This window comes from Mobula hypostoma, chromosome 17 (genome assembly GCF_963921235.1).
Source record: "Mobula hypostoma chromosome 17, sMobHyp1.1, whole genome shotgun sequence".
NCBI classification, from domain to species: domain Eukaryota; kingdom Metazoa; phylum Chordata; class Chondrichthyes; order Myliobatiformes; family Myliobatidae; genus Mobula; species Mobula hypostoma.
Genome location: NC_086113.1, coordinates 23317558 through 23333117, shown reverse-complemented (window position 1 = coordinate 23333117; position 15560 = coordinate 23317558). Strand labels below are relative to the sequence as shown.

At 43.1% G+C, this 15560-nt stretch overlaps 1 protein-coding gene across 1 annotated transcript in view; it reads right to left on the bottom strand.

The window, feature by feature from the left end:
- Nucleotides 1-15560, bottom strand: part of drosha (drosha ribonuclease III) — a 168906-nt gene that overhangs the window by 124112 nt on the left and 29234 nt on the right. Inside the window, exons 12-14 of the mRNA XM_063069658.1 lie at nt 12002-12076; nt 7059-7228; nt 2816-2940 (exon numbers count right to left, since the gene is read on the bottom strand). Coding sequence (XP_062925728.1) covers nt 2816-2940; nt 7059-7228; nt 12002-12076 — 370 coding nt within the window. The remainder of the gene's footprint in view (nt 1-2815; nt 2941-7058; nt 7229-12001; nt 12077-15560) is intronic.

Below are 15560 nucleotides of genomic sequence, written 5' to 3'. Positions count from 1 at the left end.
ATAAATAATAGCACAGTGGACACTGCAGCCCACTCAGTTTGTACCTGGGTGACTGTGCCAGACTGATGACTATCAAATTGGCTTCACGATATTGTTCTATTAAAGTACCTATTGCTATTGCTTATAACCAGTCCAAGAATCCTTAACTTTTACACTAATAGGCTGAGTAAGCAAACTTGCACTTAAGCTAACAAAAGCTAAGATCTCCTTCCTTCTCGACCACTACTCTATTGATTGCTACTGAGTCTTCTTCAGGAGTCCCTAGTTAGGTGGCAGCTCTTCGTTAATAAATCAATTGCTAAAATAGGTGCATCAGTGATGCCATAAACGCTTGGTGGGTGAGAAATTACTCTTTACTCCCATTTGTTACCAGATATCATCATCTCTTGATATTTTCTTACACTGCTATCAGTGAATCCAGATGTGATTGAGAAAGTACAGATTAGTAGCCAATCCTCCAGCGGTTAGCATTAACCAGGATTGAATTTCTATCATAATTGTTCGATCATTGTTTTTCTGGTCAACAACATACAGCAGCAGAAATCAGCTCAATCAACCGTTGGCCTTCATTGTTCCAAACACCACCAATCTCAAGCTTCTCTGTTACCTCCTTCCATACAGAAGGGAGTAGACAGTTTTGCTGAGAACAGGTTTGCAATTATGCTTCTGGAGAACGAGGGGAAAGAGCTCTAGTTCTTTTCCTTAGAGGTGAATTGACTTACTGTCTAACATCATGAAAATTCAGATACTATAAGTAAGAGAAACACCCAGGGAAGAAGAGATAATGTGAAGGCACAGAAATAGACTAAGCAGAAGTACATTTTCCTTTCCCTCATGTTTAGTAATTCGGACAGTGCTGGGATGGTCAGCATTTACTGACTATTTCTAGTTGTCCTTCAGTGATGCTGGTCAACTGCGTTCTTGAACCACTGCCATTCTCATGGTGAGGAGACTGTCATGGTGGTGTTGGGCAGGGATTTCCAGGATTTAGGTCCTGTGATGATGAAGGGCCATGATATAGTTCCAAATCAAGAAGTTGTGTGGGACTGGACCTACAAAGGATAGTATTCCCATGCAGACAATGCCCTTGTCACTGATTCATGTGTGCTTGGATGCCTAATACTCTTACACAGTACTATACGTTCTACCCTTCCTGAAATGCCTAACCTTGCACTTCTTCAAATTGAAAGTCATTTCCGAATCTTCTGCTCACTTACCTACAGTAGCTAATCAAGATCCCTCTGTAATGTTTGATAACTTTCTTCACTATGTAAGATACAACCTACTCTCGTGTCATCTGCAAACTTATGAACCGTGCCTTGCACATTTTCACCTAAATCATTTATATAATAACCAAAAATAAAGATTCTACCACAGATACTAGTCTCAGGCTTCCAGTTCAAGAAACATCCTTCCACTGTCACCCTTTGCTTTGCTCACACCACTGAACCAATGGTGAGCTCACTCTCCCAGGATTCCATGTGACCTGACCTTCCAGACAAGCCTGCCATACAGGACCTTATCAATGGTCTTGCTAACGTATGTATGTTTTTCTTGATTGCAGAGGTACAGGTATTGGAGTTGCTGCCAGTGTACTTTAGGCCAGCGGTATCCAACCACCGGGCCGCGGACCGGTACCAGGCCACAAAGCATGTGCCACCGGGCTGCAAGGAAACGATACGAGTCAGCTGCACCTTTCCTCATTCCCTGTCACGCACTGTTGAACTTGAACATAGGGTTGCCAACTGTCCCGTATTTGCCGGGACATCCTGTATATTGGGCTAAATTGCTTTGTCCCATATGGGACCGCCTTTGTCCCGTATTTCCCCCACTAAGGTAGAGCGTTCCTATGAAACCTTTCGTGCTGAAATAGCATGAAGTGAAGAAGCAATTACCATTAATTTATATGGGAAAAATTTTTGAGCGTTCCCAGACCCAAAAAATAACTAACAAATCATACCAAATAACACATAAAACCAAAAATAAATAACACTAACATATTGTAAAAGCAGGAATGATATGATAAATACTCAGCCTATACAAAGTAGAAATAATGTATGTACAGCATAGTTGGGAAGATGAAGGCAAAACCGATTTGTGAGAAAAAGAATAGGCACGTACGCGCACATCACATGCGCACATCGCGTGCGCAGTCGCCGGGCTTCATGGTCATGGTAGTCTTTCCTGGGGTAAAGTGTCCCAGGATTTGACTGCTACTTTTGTCCCTTATTTGGGAGTGAGAAAGGTGGCAACCCTAACTGTAAAAGACATGTTGAAGTGAGTTTAACCCTACTTGAACACTCCCCCCCCCCACCCCCGGGTCAGCCGGTCCGCAAGAATATTGTCAATATTAAACCGGTCCGTGGTGCAAAACAAGTTGGGGACCCCTGCTCTAGGCAAGCAACTGTGGCGACAGGGAGAGAAAACTATTCTAAATGCAAGGTATAGCTTGAATTTGAAGCATACCAACTGACAGAGTGATTTTATATTCAATGGCAGCCTTCAAAAAGGAACTCAGTAAGTACTTGAAGAAAAGTAAAATCAGTGCTGGGATATGGTTTGACAGACTGCTGATCAGAAGAGCCTGAACAGGTGTAACAAGCTGAATAGCCATTCTCCCCATTTCCAGATGATTAAAAATTCATCCTTGATTAGTTGCACAATATTGGAGAATCTTCTAAAAGTACAGACTGCCTGACTTCATGACAGAACTGAATTTTTAGTTCATGTCATCCTCCCCAAAAATACTATTACTTCAGATTTTCAGGACACACACCACATGCATTCTGCGTTTTGTGCAAAGAGTTCAACTTACTGTGGGTCCCCGGCATAACTAAGCTGAGCAGGCCGAATCCCAAAATGCACTATGATTGGAAAAGTGATGACTTCAGGGTTAAACTGCTCCCGGTCCAACTGGTCAATGCGAACAGAGCTGGGCTTCTGTTAACAGAGCCAAGATTAAACAATCATTTGGTAAATAACAAAAATTCATAAATGTAAACTTCACAAAATTATGTTGCTTAGTAATCTTACAGCTGACATAAAATGATTTAGCACAGAAAATGACTCACTCAAGTCTAACAAGGAGCCATATCTGGAGTTACTTTTCTTTGTAGGACGTGCTTTAGTACGTGATTTACCTGGTTATTGAAACACTAGTCTGTGTAATCTATGTTACTATACGGTAAACCTCATTCTTCCCTACCTTCACTTGTGACTAAAAACTCTGTCTTGTTCAAATTCACACTATTAACAGTGCATACTTCACCCCTTGAGTTACCCGTTTAAAAAACTCACTCTGGTTTACAAATCCCTGCATGTCTCATGAGTCACTTTGAGCCTTTTAACCCTCTAGGGTAACTGCAGTGCTGAAATTTGAGCCTTTTGCCTCAGCTACCAAGGCCTTCTCTCCCTCCCTCAACCACTGTCTCTCAATCTTCTCAAGGCACTCTTTAAACCCACTCTCAAACCAATCTCTTGGTCATTTTCTTTAATACCTTCTTATATGACTGAACGTTAAATTTGATAACACTCCTGTAGAGCACTTTAGTGCTATACAAGTGCAAACTGTTGCTGTTGTATACAATATCCCAAACCATAGCACTCACTGTATTACATTATTGGATACATTAAGGCAAAACAATGGGAATATTTATATATATAGCCAATGAAATACAAGCAATCATTTCCTTATGTATCTGGTGCACTTTATGGAAGATCTCCACACTTCTAACGTACTTTGGCTAAAGAAGCACTTCCCAGCTTCTCTTCCAAATGGCCAGACTGAGCTTATTTTACCCTGTCCTTGAATCCCAGATCCTATTTCCCTTATCGATTTTTTCAATGCGCTGAAAAACATAACCAACTGAACTTTCCATATTGCAGAGAGTATCAGACTGATTTATGTAAACTTTTGTCATTGTGTAACCCCTGGGGGTTCAGGTGTTTCACTCATTCCTGGGCAATTATGAACTACTTGAGGGTCAGCATTCGGAACTGTATACAGTTCTCCAGCTGTAACCGAAACATACCTTTAAAAATGCAAAGCAAAATTTCCCCCACTTCATACATTAGGCATGTGCTCAACCTAACCTCCTCAAAAGGAAATCTGGAGTGGTATTTTTGTTTGACATGAGTAACGTCCAATTGATTATGACGAGAGTGAGCCAGTTTGAAGTCCTTTTTAGAAAAATTATGGAAATATTTTTATGAAAACAAACACATACACCAGTTCTGCAAAAGAACATACATTTAATACAAAAAAGGATCTAATGCTTTCCTGGTATACATGATGAATAAACTTTTCTTGGGCTTCTAGCCGGATATAAGTTTTAATTATAACTGATGATGAAGATGGCAGAGTTTGTCATCAAAACATTGGTTACAATCAAAATCTATACCTGGCTGGAAGCCTGGGAAGAGTTTATTCAACACATTTAATACCTCAAAACTAAAACACCTTTGCAAATAAGTTCTCATTCTTGAACATAAATGACAATAGAATCTTGAAAAGAAAAATGATTACATAAATAATTTGCATGCATTCTGTAATTAAATGCAGGACACTCCACCCAATATCCTTGACAGGTAAATACCTTCATGCTCAGACAATAAACGACAATATTGCCAGTAATGTTCACATCTCATAACAAATAAATATTTAAAAAAATCTGTACTGATACTGAGGTATTATTTAGACTTTCTCTCAACGCCCTCTTGACCGGATTCTAGTAATGTAGTTATTACCTCCTTGTGTACTTGTCTAACTTTGCTTAAAGATCTATTCGTTTCAATCTCTCGGTGCAGTAGCAAGTCTCACATTCAAGTCTCTTATTGACTGAGTTAGTTTCTGTTCCACTTCCTGATCGGAATGTGTGCCCCAAACAAGATGTACCTCAAAAAGGCTCCGATCTTTGAAAAATGAATAATATTTTCCGAGAGCCACCCTCATTACTTATTTATTGAGATTCAACGCGGAACAGGCCCTCTGGCCCTTCGCACCATACCGCCCAGCAACTCCCCCAATTTATAATGACCAAGAAGCCTACCAACCAGCATGTCTTTGGACTGTGGGAGGAAACCGGCGTAGAAGGACGAAACCCACGTGGTCACACGGAGAACGTACAAACTCCTTACAGGCAGCAGTGGGAATTAAACCCAGGTCACTGCACTGTAAAGGTTTGCGCTAACCACTGCACTACCGTGCAGGCTTCAAATATTCATTTTATTTACAACGTCAAGCAATTGAGCTGTAAGATTGAGAGAAACTATTTCTTTTGGTTTGGATGTCTGAAATATTAGGTTATCGTCCAGAAATCTGCTTCAGGAGTTTCAAAAGAAATTTCCATGCAGAGGATGGTAGAAATTTGGAACTTTCTTCCACAAACAATAATAGATGTTGCTCCAGTTGAGATGGATAGATCTTATTAATCAATTCGGGATATGAAGAAGACATGAATACACAGATCAAAAATCTGCCTTTATCTCATTTAAATATGAAACAAATTCTCTCTGTGATCTATTCCTTTCGTGGTGCTGATGGTACCAAGTTCAAAACATCACTGCTGAATTCCGTAAGAAAACTTGAAGGTTTTCTTTCCTGGTGGGGCCTGGTCAGAAATGACCACAACTGAAGCAGAAACCAGCAGCCATGCCACAATTAGAGCATCTTATTCAAGGTGGGGATTTAGCTGCAGCAAAAGAGATGCCACAACAAAATCAACACCATAGGACACATTTCACAGCACACGTCAGTTCGCATTACCCAGCTGTGAGTCAAGGGAGAAGCAACACCTTCCAGACAAAATCAGTTGACAGCATCCATGGCATCAGCATGCTTCACACCATTCTGCCCTCTTAACATCAGCTGTTGCTTGATGGGTGGCACGCTGACTTCTCAATCAAAAAACTGTGGATTTTTACAGCCACACCAGCGCACAAAACTATTTTCAGCTGACACTCCAGTGCACTTCACTGAAGCCATTTCTAACTCCTGCACCCTGAAGATGCAAAGATGACGAGAGAAAAAAAAGTCCCACATCTGCCATTTCAAAGAAGGTGGGTGTTATCCCAGGTGTTTTAACCAAAATTAAACCTTCAAACTATTGCTGATTTTCATGAGAAATTTTTGCTTCAAATCAACTCATCTCCAAATGGTATCTCCTCGCTATCGACTGCCTGAACTCAGAATCAGGTTTATTACCACTGACTTGTGTCATGTTGTTTTGAGGCAGCAGTACAATGCAATACACAAAATATACTATAAATTTTAATATATTATTAAAAAAATTAAATAAGTAGTGCAGAAGGAGAGCAAATCTAGTGAGGCAGTGTTCATGGGTTCATTGTGTGATGGTGGAGGGGAAGAAGCTGTTCCTAAAGAACGGAGTATGTGCCTCCTCTCAGACAGTAATAGTGAGGAGAGGTCATGTCCCGGGTCCTTAATAATTGATGCCACCTTTCTGAGACAATGCCTTTCGAAGATGTCCTTGATGCTGGGGAGGCTAGTGCTCATGCTGGAACTAGGTGAGTGTACAACCGCTTGCAGCTTTTCCTGAATAGAGCTCTGGAACTCTCTCCCTAACCATTTCCACTGTCTGACTCCTTTTTTCACCGTAGTTTCACCTTAAAGCGGCTCTTCGTCCCAATTCATGATAAACTGGCCTAATATCTCCAAATATAGTTCAGCATCATTTTCTGGCAATAATCAAGATATATCTTGGATGATTTTACACAATAAATACGCTTTTAGCAAGGGAAACCACCAACGGGCTCAGGAACAATTATTACCCTTCAAACATCAGGCTCCTGAATCAGTCTGGATAACGTCACTCATTTCAACAGTGAACTGATTCCACAACCTATGGACTCACTTTCAACGACCCTATAATATGCATTATCGATTTGCATATTTATTATTATAATTAGTTTTTGTATTTTCAGTTTGTCTTTTGCTCATTGGCTGTCAGTGTTTGTGCGTAGTTTGTGCGTCAATGTAGTTATCACAACTGTGGCGCACAAAGTTGTCAGCACACTTTCACTCCCATCTTAATACGTACCATGCCAGGATACGTGACGATCATACCCTTACACTCTTCAGCATACTTCTGCCACTCCAGCTCCTCCCACTGCAGCATGTTGGCAATCTCCTCCTCAGGAACGAGGGGCTTATTGCTGCGCAGCAGGTAAAGCAACACCTGGTGCATTGACAGCACTTCTTTCCCGCTGTCTGAAGACAAGAAAACAGAACACAAGGGCGTGAGCAGCATAAAGTAAGCATGACGGGAGTAACCATATATTAAACGCGAGATCATGGAAAGTCATCCTCTTTGTGCTCAACGAGCATTGTCGATCTTTCACCCCAGACCCATTTTTCTGCGTTAACCCTGGATTTCCTTATATCCAAATATCCACCGATTTCTCAGTTCTCTGAGCCAGTGGTCCCCAACCTCCGGGCCGCGGACCGATACTGGGCCGTGAAGAATGCAGCTGTACAGCGGTGGCCGGAACGCATCCAGCAGATCATTATGAAAAAAGCCGAAATAAGCAAGCTAATTAATTAGGTGCCACCCAGCACGTAAATGTCGGCCCAGATCCCCGGGCGGCACCTAATTAATTAGCTTGTTTATTTTGGCTTTTTTCTTAAAGGTGTGCTGGGTGCGTTCCAGCTACCGCTGCACCCCCGCATGCTTCGCAGCCCGGTATCAGCATGCGGCCTGGAGGTTGGGGACCACTGCTCTAAGCAACTGACCTTGTCCAACCATAGACACACGGCATGGAAACACACCCCTCACCCGAACTCATCTATTCTGAGCTAAACACCCTTCTTAGTTAGTCCCATTTGCCTGTGTTTGATCAATATTCCTATAAACATTTCCTTTGAATGTAGCCTTCTTGTCTTTTAAATGTTGTTTTTATAGCTGCCTTGACTACTTCCTCTGACCATTCATTAACTTACCAGTCCCTGGATGAAAAAGTTGCCCCTCAACCCCTGATTGTTTCGCGTCTCACCTTAAACCCATGCCCTCTAGTTTTTGACTCCCCAGCCCAAGGTAAAAGAGTGTGTATATTCACCCTTTCAATACTCCTGTGACTTTATACAACACTGTAGAATCATTCCTCAGTCTCCAGTACTCTCAGCTATGGAGTTCCAAAGATTTGCAAAACAGTCTAAGGAAGAAATTTCATCCTATCTGCTGTTTCAGAAGCTGTACTGCAGCAGATCGGAAGTAGTGCAAAATGCCCAATGCATCACTGGCACCGGCCTACCCACCATCAAGGACAAATATACAGAAAGGTGCCCGAAAAGGGCCAGAAGCATCGTGAAGGATCCCACCCCCCTGCTCCAGGACTGCTGTCCTACCCCCATCAGGAGGAGGCTATAAAGCATCCACACCAGACTCAAAAATAATTACTTTCCTCAAGCAGTAAAGCTGATCAATGCCTCCACCAGCTGATCCACTCCTCCACAACCCCACCACCCCTACTTTACTATTTCATGTCAGTCACCTTATATACAGACATCCCTTGCCTAGCATCAATTTATGGACATACAATCAATCTATGTATCTAAGCTATTTTATGTGTTTATATTTATTGTCTTCTTTATCCTATCATGTTTCTGTGCTTCAAAGTTCAAAGTAAATTTATTATCAAAGTACATGTGAGTTACCATAAACAATTTGTTTTCTTGTGGGCATACTCAGTAAATCCAAGAAACATAATAGAGTCAATGAAGGACTGCACCCAAGAGGACGGACAAATAACCAATGTGCAAAAGACAACAAACTGTGCAAATACAAAAAAAAAAGAAATAATAATAATAATGATGATGATAATAAATAAACAAGCAATATATTGAGAACATGAGATGAAGAGTTCTTGAAAGTGAGTCGTATAGGTTGGAGGAGCAACACCTCATATACCGTCTAGGTAGTCTCTAGCCCCTTAGTATGAACATAGAATTCTCCAACTTCCGGTAATTCCCTCCCCCTATCCCTATTTCATTCTGCCCCCTTCCCCAGCTGCCTACCACCTCCCTCTTGGTTCCGCCTCCTTCTACTACCCATTGTGTTTTCCCCTATTCCTTCTTCACCTCCCCCACTCCTTTATCTTTCTCCTTACTGGTTTTTCACCTGGAACCTACCAGCCTTCTCATTCCCACCCTCCCCCCACCTTCTTTATAGGGCCTCTGCCCCTTCCCTCTTCAGTCCTGACGAAGGGTTCCAGCCCGAAACGTCGACTGATCGTTTCCACGGATGCTGCTTGACCTGCTGAGTTCCTCCAGCATGTTGTGAGTGTAGGTTATAGGAACAGTTCAGTGTTGGGGTGAGTGAAGATGAGTGAGGTTATCCCCACTGGTTGAAGAGTCTGATGGTTGAATGGTAATAACTGTTCCTGAGCCTGGTGATGTGAGTGCTGAGGCTCCTGTGCCTTCTTCCTGATGGCATCACAGAACATGGCCTGAGTCGTGGGGGTCCCTGATGATGGATCCTGCTTTCCTGCGACAGCATTTCGTGCAGATGTACTCAATTGTGGGGAGGACTTTACCTATGATAGTCTGGGCCATATTCACTACCTCTTGTAGAATTTTCCATTCAAGGGATTTGGTGTTTTCAGACCAGGCAGTGATGCAGCCAGTCAATATACTCTCCACCACAGACCTATAGAGGTTTGTCAACGTTTAAGATGTCCTGTCGAATCTACACAAGCTTCTCAGGTAGTAAAGGTGCTGCTGTATTTTCTTTGACACTTATGTTCTGGGCCCAGGACAGATCCTCTGAAATGATAACCCTGAGGAATTTATCAGTTCTCCGCCTCTGAATCCCAGATGAGGACTGGCTTTAGACCTACAGTTCCCTGCTTCTGAAGACAATAATCAGCTCCATGGTCTTGCTGACTTTGCGTGAGAGGTTGTTGTGAAAAGGCAGGGTGTCGAAACCAGAGGCGTCGGTCAGGCCAGTTCTGCTCACTGCTCCGCAATGTTTACTCCAGTCTTCGCTACACTGAGGCTGAGGCAATGGCCTGCTCCGGGCTTAGTGTCTGAGGCTGAGGCAATGGCCTGCTCTGGGCTTCATGTCTGAGGCTGAAGGCGTGGCCTGCTCCGGGCTTAGTGTCTGATGCTGAGGCAATGGCCTGCTCTGGGCTTCGTGTCTGAGGCTGAAGGTATGGCCTGCTCTGGGCTTCAGGTCTGAGGCTGAGGCAATGGCCTGCTCCGGGCTTAGCGTCTGAGGCTGAGGCAATGGCCTGCTCCGGGCTTAGTGTCTGAGGCTGAGGCAATGGCCTGCTCTGGGCTTCATGTCTGATGCTGAGGCAATGGCCTGCTCTGGGCTTCGTGTCTGAGGCTGAAGGTATGGCCTGCTCTGGGCTTCAGGTCTGAGGCTGAGGCGATGGCCTGCTCCGGGCTTAGTGTCTGAGGCTGAGGCAATGGCCTGCTCCGGGCTTAGTGTCTGAGGCTGAGGCAATGGCCTGCTCTGGGCTTCATGTCTGAGGCTGAGACAATGGCCTGCTCTGGGCTTCATGTCTGAGGCTGAGGCAATGGCCTGCTCTGGGCTTCGTGTCTGAGGCTGAAGGTATGGCCTGCTCTGGGCTTCAGGTCTGAGGCTGAGGCGATGGCCTGCTCCGGGCTTAGTGTCTGAGGCTGAGGCAATGGCCTGCTCCGGGCTTAGTGTCTGAGGCTGAGGCAATGGCCTGCTCTGGGCTTCATGTCTGAGGCTGAGACAATGGCCTGCTCTGGGCTTCATGTCTGAGGCTGAGGCAATGGTCTGCTCTGGGCTTCATGTCTGAGGTTGAAGGTGTGGCCTGCTCCAGGCTTCGGGTCTGAGGCTGAAGGTGTGGCCTGCTCCAACCTTCGGGTCTGAGGCTGAGGCAATGGCCTGCTCTGGGCTTCGTGTCTGAGGCTGAAGGTGTGGCCTGCTCCAGGCTTCAGGCAGGTCTGAGGCTGATGGTGTGGCCTGCTCCGGGCTTCGGGTCTGAGGCTGAGGCAATGGCCTGCTCTGGGCTTCGTGTCTGAGGATGAAGGTGTGGCCTGCTCCGGGTTTCGGGTCTGAGGACTCAGTTTTGTTCTAAATGCTACTTGCTTACTCTCATTGTTTGCATGATTTATTTTGCTTTTCTCTCTTTGCACATTGGATGCTTGTCTGTCTTCTTTTTTTTAATGGTTCTTTTGCGTTTCTTCTTTTGTGGCTGCCTGTAACAGATCTCAAGGTTGTATGATATATACACACTTCGAAAATTTGGCAGAGTTCAAAGTTCACAGTATATTTATTATTAATCTCCCCCCCTCCCCCATATGCTGATTCATCACCACCTATGACTTGGCCAATGACAGCAGTGTCGGCAGCAAACTTAAATATGGCATTGGAGCTGTGCTTAGCCTCACAGTCGTAAGTACAAAGTGAGTAGAGCCAGGGGTTCAGCACACAGCCTTGTGGTGCACAGGTGCTAACAGGAACTGTGGAGCAGATGTTGTGGAGGACTGTGGATCAGATATGGAGTAATAATAACTTTGTTCTCTTTTACACTTGTGTACTGGAAATAACAGTAAACTATCTTAATTCCCTCTGCTAGAAGTAAAATGGCACCTTTACTTAATTATGGAAAGACATTAATTTGGTTGAAACTGAAAAAAAAGTCTTTAAGGCAAACTGACAATGGCCTCAGTTTTGAATTTTAGTTATGATTAAAACATGAAGTGGTGGACTGCTGTTTACTTAAAAAGAACAAAGGTGCAGGAAGATTGGACAAGGCAGCTTATCTTATTGGGGATAAGGAAACACTGCCATAAGATCTTAAAGTTAATTCCAGAGTCCTAGTGTATGAGAAAACCCATCCTAATATAAATAGGTAATAAATAAGTATTGATTATTAAATAGGCTGTTCTGGTTTTGAGCTTTTGACTATGAGAGTTATCTTTTTTTGTATCACAACGTGCAAGCTGCACAGTGTATTGCTTGTTAAAACCGTACTCCCGTAATTTGACAGTAACATCATCATTACTCACCAGGTATCGATCTAACAAAACGGGGGAAGAAATGAAACCTTGGACAGGATGCAGCTCCATTCTCAAATACTGGACCTAGAAAACAGCAAGTTTTAGAAACATACATGCAGGTACACACACTTGCACAGGCCATGGGAATAAAAATGGTCACTAGTAAATCCAATAGAAAATTCAGCGGAAACCTCTTTCCCCAGATTGGTTGGAATGTAGAACATATGACCATAATGAATCTTGACATGGATAGTATAGCACATTTTACCGAGTCAAAAATACATGAGGGAGAATGGAAAAGAAAGACCAAATTTATAGCCATTAGATATTTTGGACCAGACAACTTGCAATGCGACTATGGACAGGGAATCAGGAGAGAGAAGACCATTTAAATGAGTGAAATGTCTCTGACTATTTCATTCAGTGAACATAGGATGTATTCAAACCTCATCCTGTCCTTACTTTTCAATTTCCATTATAAATACTGATCTTCACATTCTTTAATGGAATTTCCCTGAAGTAAATTTGGAATTCTGTAACTGCACTGTCTTTCCATTAGACACGATCGAGAAGGATGTTAACTCTGAAGGCATAATGGAAAAGAGTGCTGGTGTTTAAATCCAGTATGAAGAATCAACAAATCATACACAAAATGAGCTTTCCAACAGATTTACAGCTTCCATCAAGCAATTATGGTGTACCTTCAGTACAACAGAATGGGCTTTACCATGGAGTCGATTGTCAAGGATGAGGTTACAGAGTACCTGGAGGCATATGACAAGATAGGCAGAACTCAGCATGGATTCCTTAAAGGAAAATCCTGCCTGACAAACCTATTACAATTTCTTGAGGAAATTACCAGTAGGCTAGACAAGGGAGATGCAGTGGATGTTGTATATTTGGATTTTCAGAAGGCCTTTGACAAGGTGCCACACATGAGGCTGCTTAACAAGATAAGAGCCCATGGAATTACAGGAAAGTTACATACTTGGATAGAGCGTTGGCTGATTGGCAGGAAACAGAGAGTGGGAATAAAGGGATCCTATTCTGGTTGGCTGCTGGTTACCAGTGGTGTTCCACAGGGATCAGTGTTGGGACCGCTTCTTTTTACATTGTACATCAACGATTTGGATTATGGAATAGAGGGCTTTGTGGCTAAGTTTGCTGACGATGCGAAGATAGGTGGAGGGGCCGGTAGTGCTGAGGAAACGGAGAGTCAGCAGAGAGACTTGGATAGATTGGAAGAATGGGCAGAGAAGTGGCAAATGAAGTACAATGTTGGAAAGTGTATGGTTATGCACTTTGGCAGAAAAAATAATCGGGCAGACTATTATTTAAATGGGGAAAGAATTCAAAGTTCTGAGATGCAATGGGACTTGGGAGTCCTCGTACACGATTCCCTTAAAGTTAACCTCCAGGTTGAGTCGGTAGTGAAGAAGGCGAATGCGATGTTGGCATTCATTTGTAGAGGAATAGAGTATAGGAGCAGGGATGTGATGTTGAGGCTCTATAAGGCGCTGGTGAGACCTCACTTGGAGTACTGTGGGCAGTTTTGGTCTCCTTATTTAAGAAAGGATGTGCTGACGTTGGAGAGGGTACAGAGAAGATTCACTAGAATGATTCTGGGAATGAGAGGGTTAACATATGAGGAACGTTTGTCTGCTCTTGGACTGTATTCCTTGGAGTTTAGAAGAATGAGGGGAGACCTCATAGAAACATTTCGAATGTTAAAAGGCATGGACAGAGTGGATGTGGCAAAGTTAAGTCTAGTACGAGAGGGCATGACTTCAGGATTGAAGGGCGCCCTTTCAGAACAGAAATGCGAAAAAATTTTTTTAGTCAGAGGGTGGTGAATCTATGGAACTTGTTGCCACGGGCAGCAGTGGAGGCCAAGTCATTGGGTGTCTTTAAGGCAGAGATTGATAGGTATCTGAGTAGCCAGGGCATCAAAGGTTATGGTGAGAAGGCAGGGCAGTGGGACTAAATAGGATAAAATGGATCAGCTCATGATAAAATGGCGGAGCAGACTCAATGGGCCGAATGGCCTACTTCTGCTCCTTTGTCTTATGGTCTTATGCAGTCAGAAATGACTCCTGATTCGGTATGTGATTGAAAAAGCAAGACCCTGCAACCGATTGAGAGGATTGCTGAGAGAATCATCAGAGATTCCCCCCCTCCACCAATTTTTTTTTAATATCAGTTAATGTAATATATGTACTATGTTATGCACCTTGGTCCCACAGGAACATTGTTTAATTTAGCTGTATACATGTGTATGGATGAGTGACTATAAACTTGAACTTGAAGCTCAGTTCAGATCCAACTCTGGCACTTCTTTTTAAACTTAATTGCAAAACTTTTGCCAAAGGAGATAATTTAATTTTCACTAAGTTTATTTTTAATAACATATATGTCTCAAGATATAACTGTTCTAAAATAGCCAATATCCATGATTCTTTTCATCTATTCCTTTCTTTATGTTTTCCCTGAAATGCGCTTGTGCTTTCTGCATCAACTATGCGTTAATCACTCTCTAGGAAAAGTGACTTTATTTGATATACTACTTTTACCAGTGACTATTCTTATTTTTACGGCCTTCGATTGCAGATTCAGCCACTAGTGAAAACAGCAATTCTTCTCTGCTGATGAGAGGGCAATAAAATACCTGTTTCAGTCATGGGCCTGCAACTGTCTGAGATATATCACCAATCCCCTGGATATATCATTCTCTGTGCACTGAAGAAAGCACAGAAGTAAATTTGTCTTCGGGAGCAGAGGAAAGATGGCCAGCAGTTGAGGCAAACCAAGGATTGATGAGGTGATAAGCTGATCATTTGGGATGTCACAAGGAGCTGGAATTGTTGCAGGGGTTGGCATATTTGTGACAGGGACAGTACTGAGTAGAGGGGAGGGGGAAGAGGAGTAATGTGCTCTGAACTCCCCTGCCCCAAGAAGTTATATTAAAACTCTAAAAAGGGGCTTCTCTGGACCAGATTGCCAGCATAGGGACTAGCACCTGATCCAGGCGGCTACTGTACGTAGAAATGTTGAACACACACCCTGCTCAGTAACTAATGCAGGGATCACCACATCGGCAGGTGACTTGTGACTAGAACTGCCAAACGGAGCAAAGCAATTTAACCCAGATACAGCTGCAAGAGAAATTTTGGCACCCTTTGCATTAATTACTCATAAAATGTGATCTGATCTTCATCTAAGTCACAACAATAGACAATCACAATCTGCTTAAACTAATAACACACAAAAAATTGGACTTATTCTCATCTATACTGAGTACACCATTTAAACAATCACAGTCTAGGTTCAAAAAAGTATGTGAAACTCTGGGGTAATGCCTTCTACGAAAGATGTTTGGAGTCAGGTTTTCCAATCAATGAGATTAGATTGGAGGTGTCCTGGCCTATAAAAATAACAGACAAAGTCAGGTTACTGTCAGAGCCTGCTCTTAATAGAGCATAGAACACAGAATAGTACAGCACAGTACAGGCCCTTCGGCCCACAATGTTGTGCCGACCCTCAAAACCCTGCCTCCCATATAAGCCCCCAC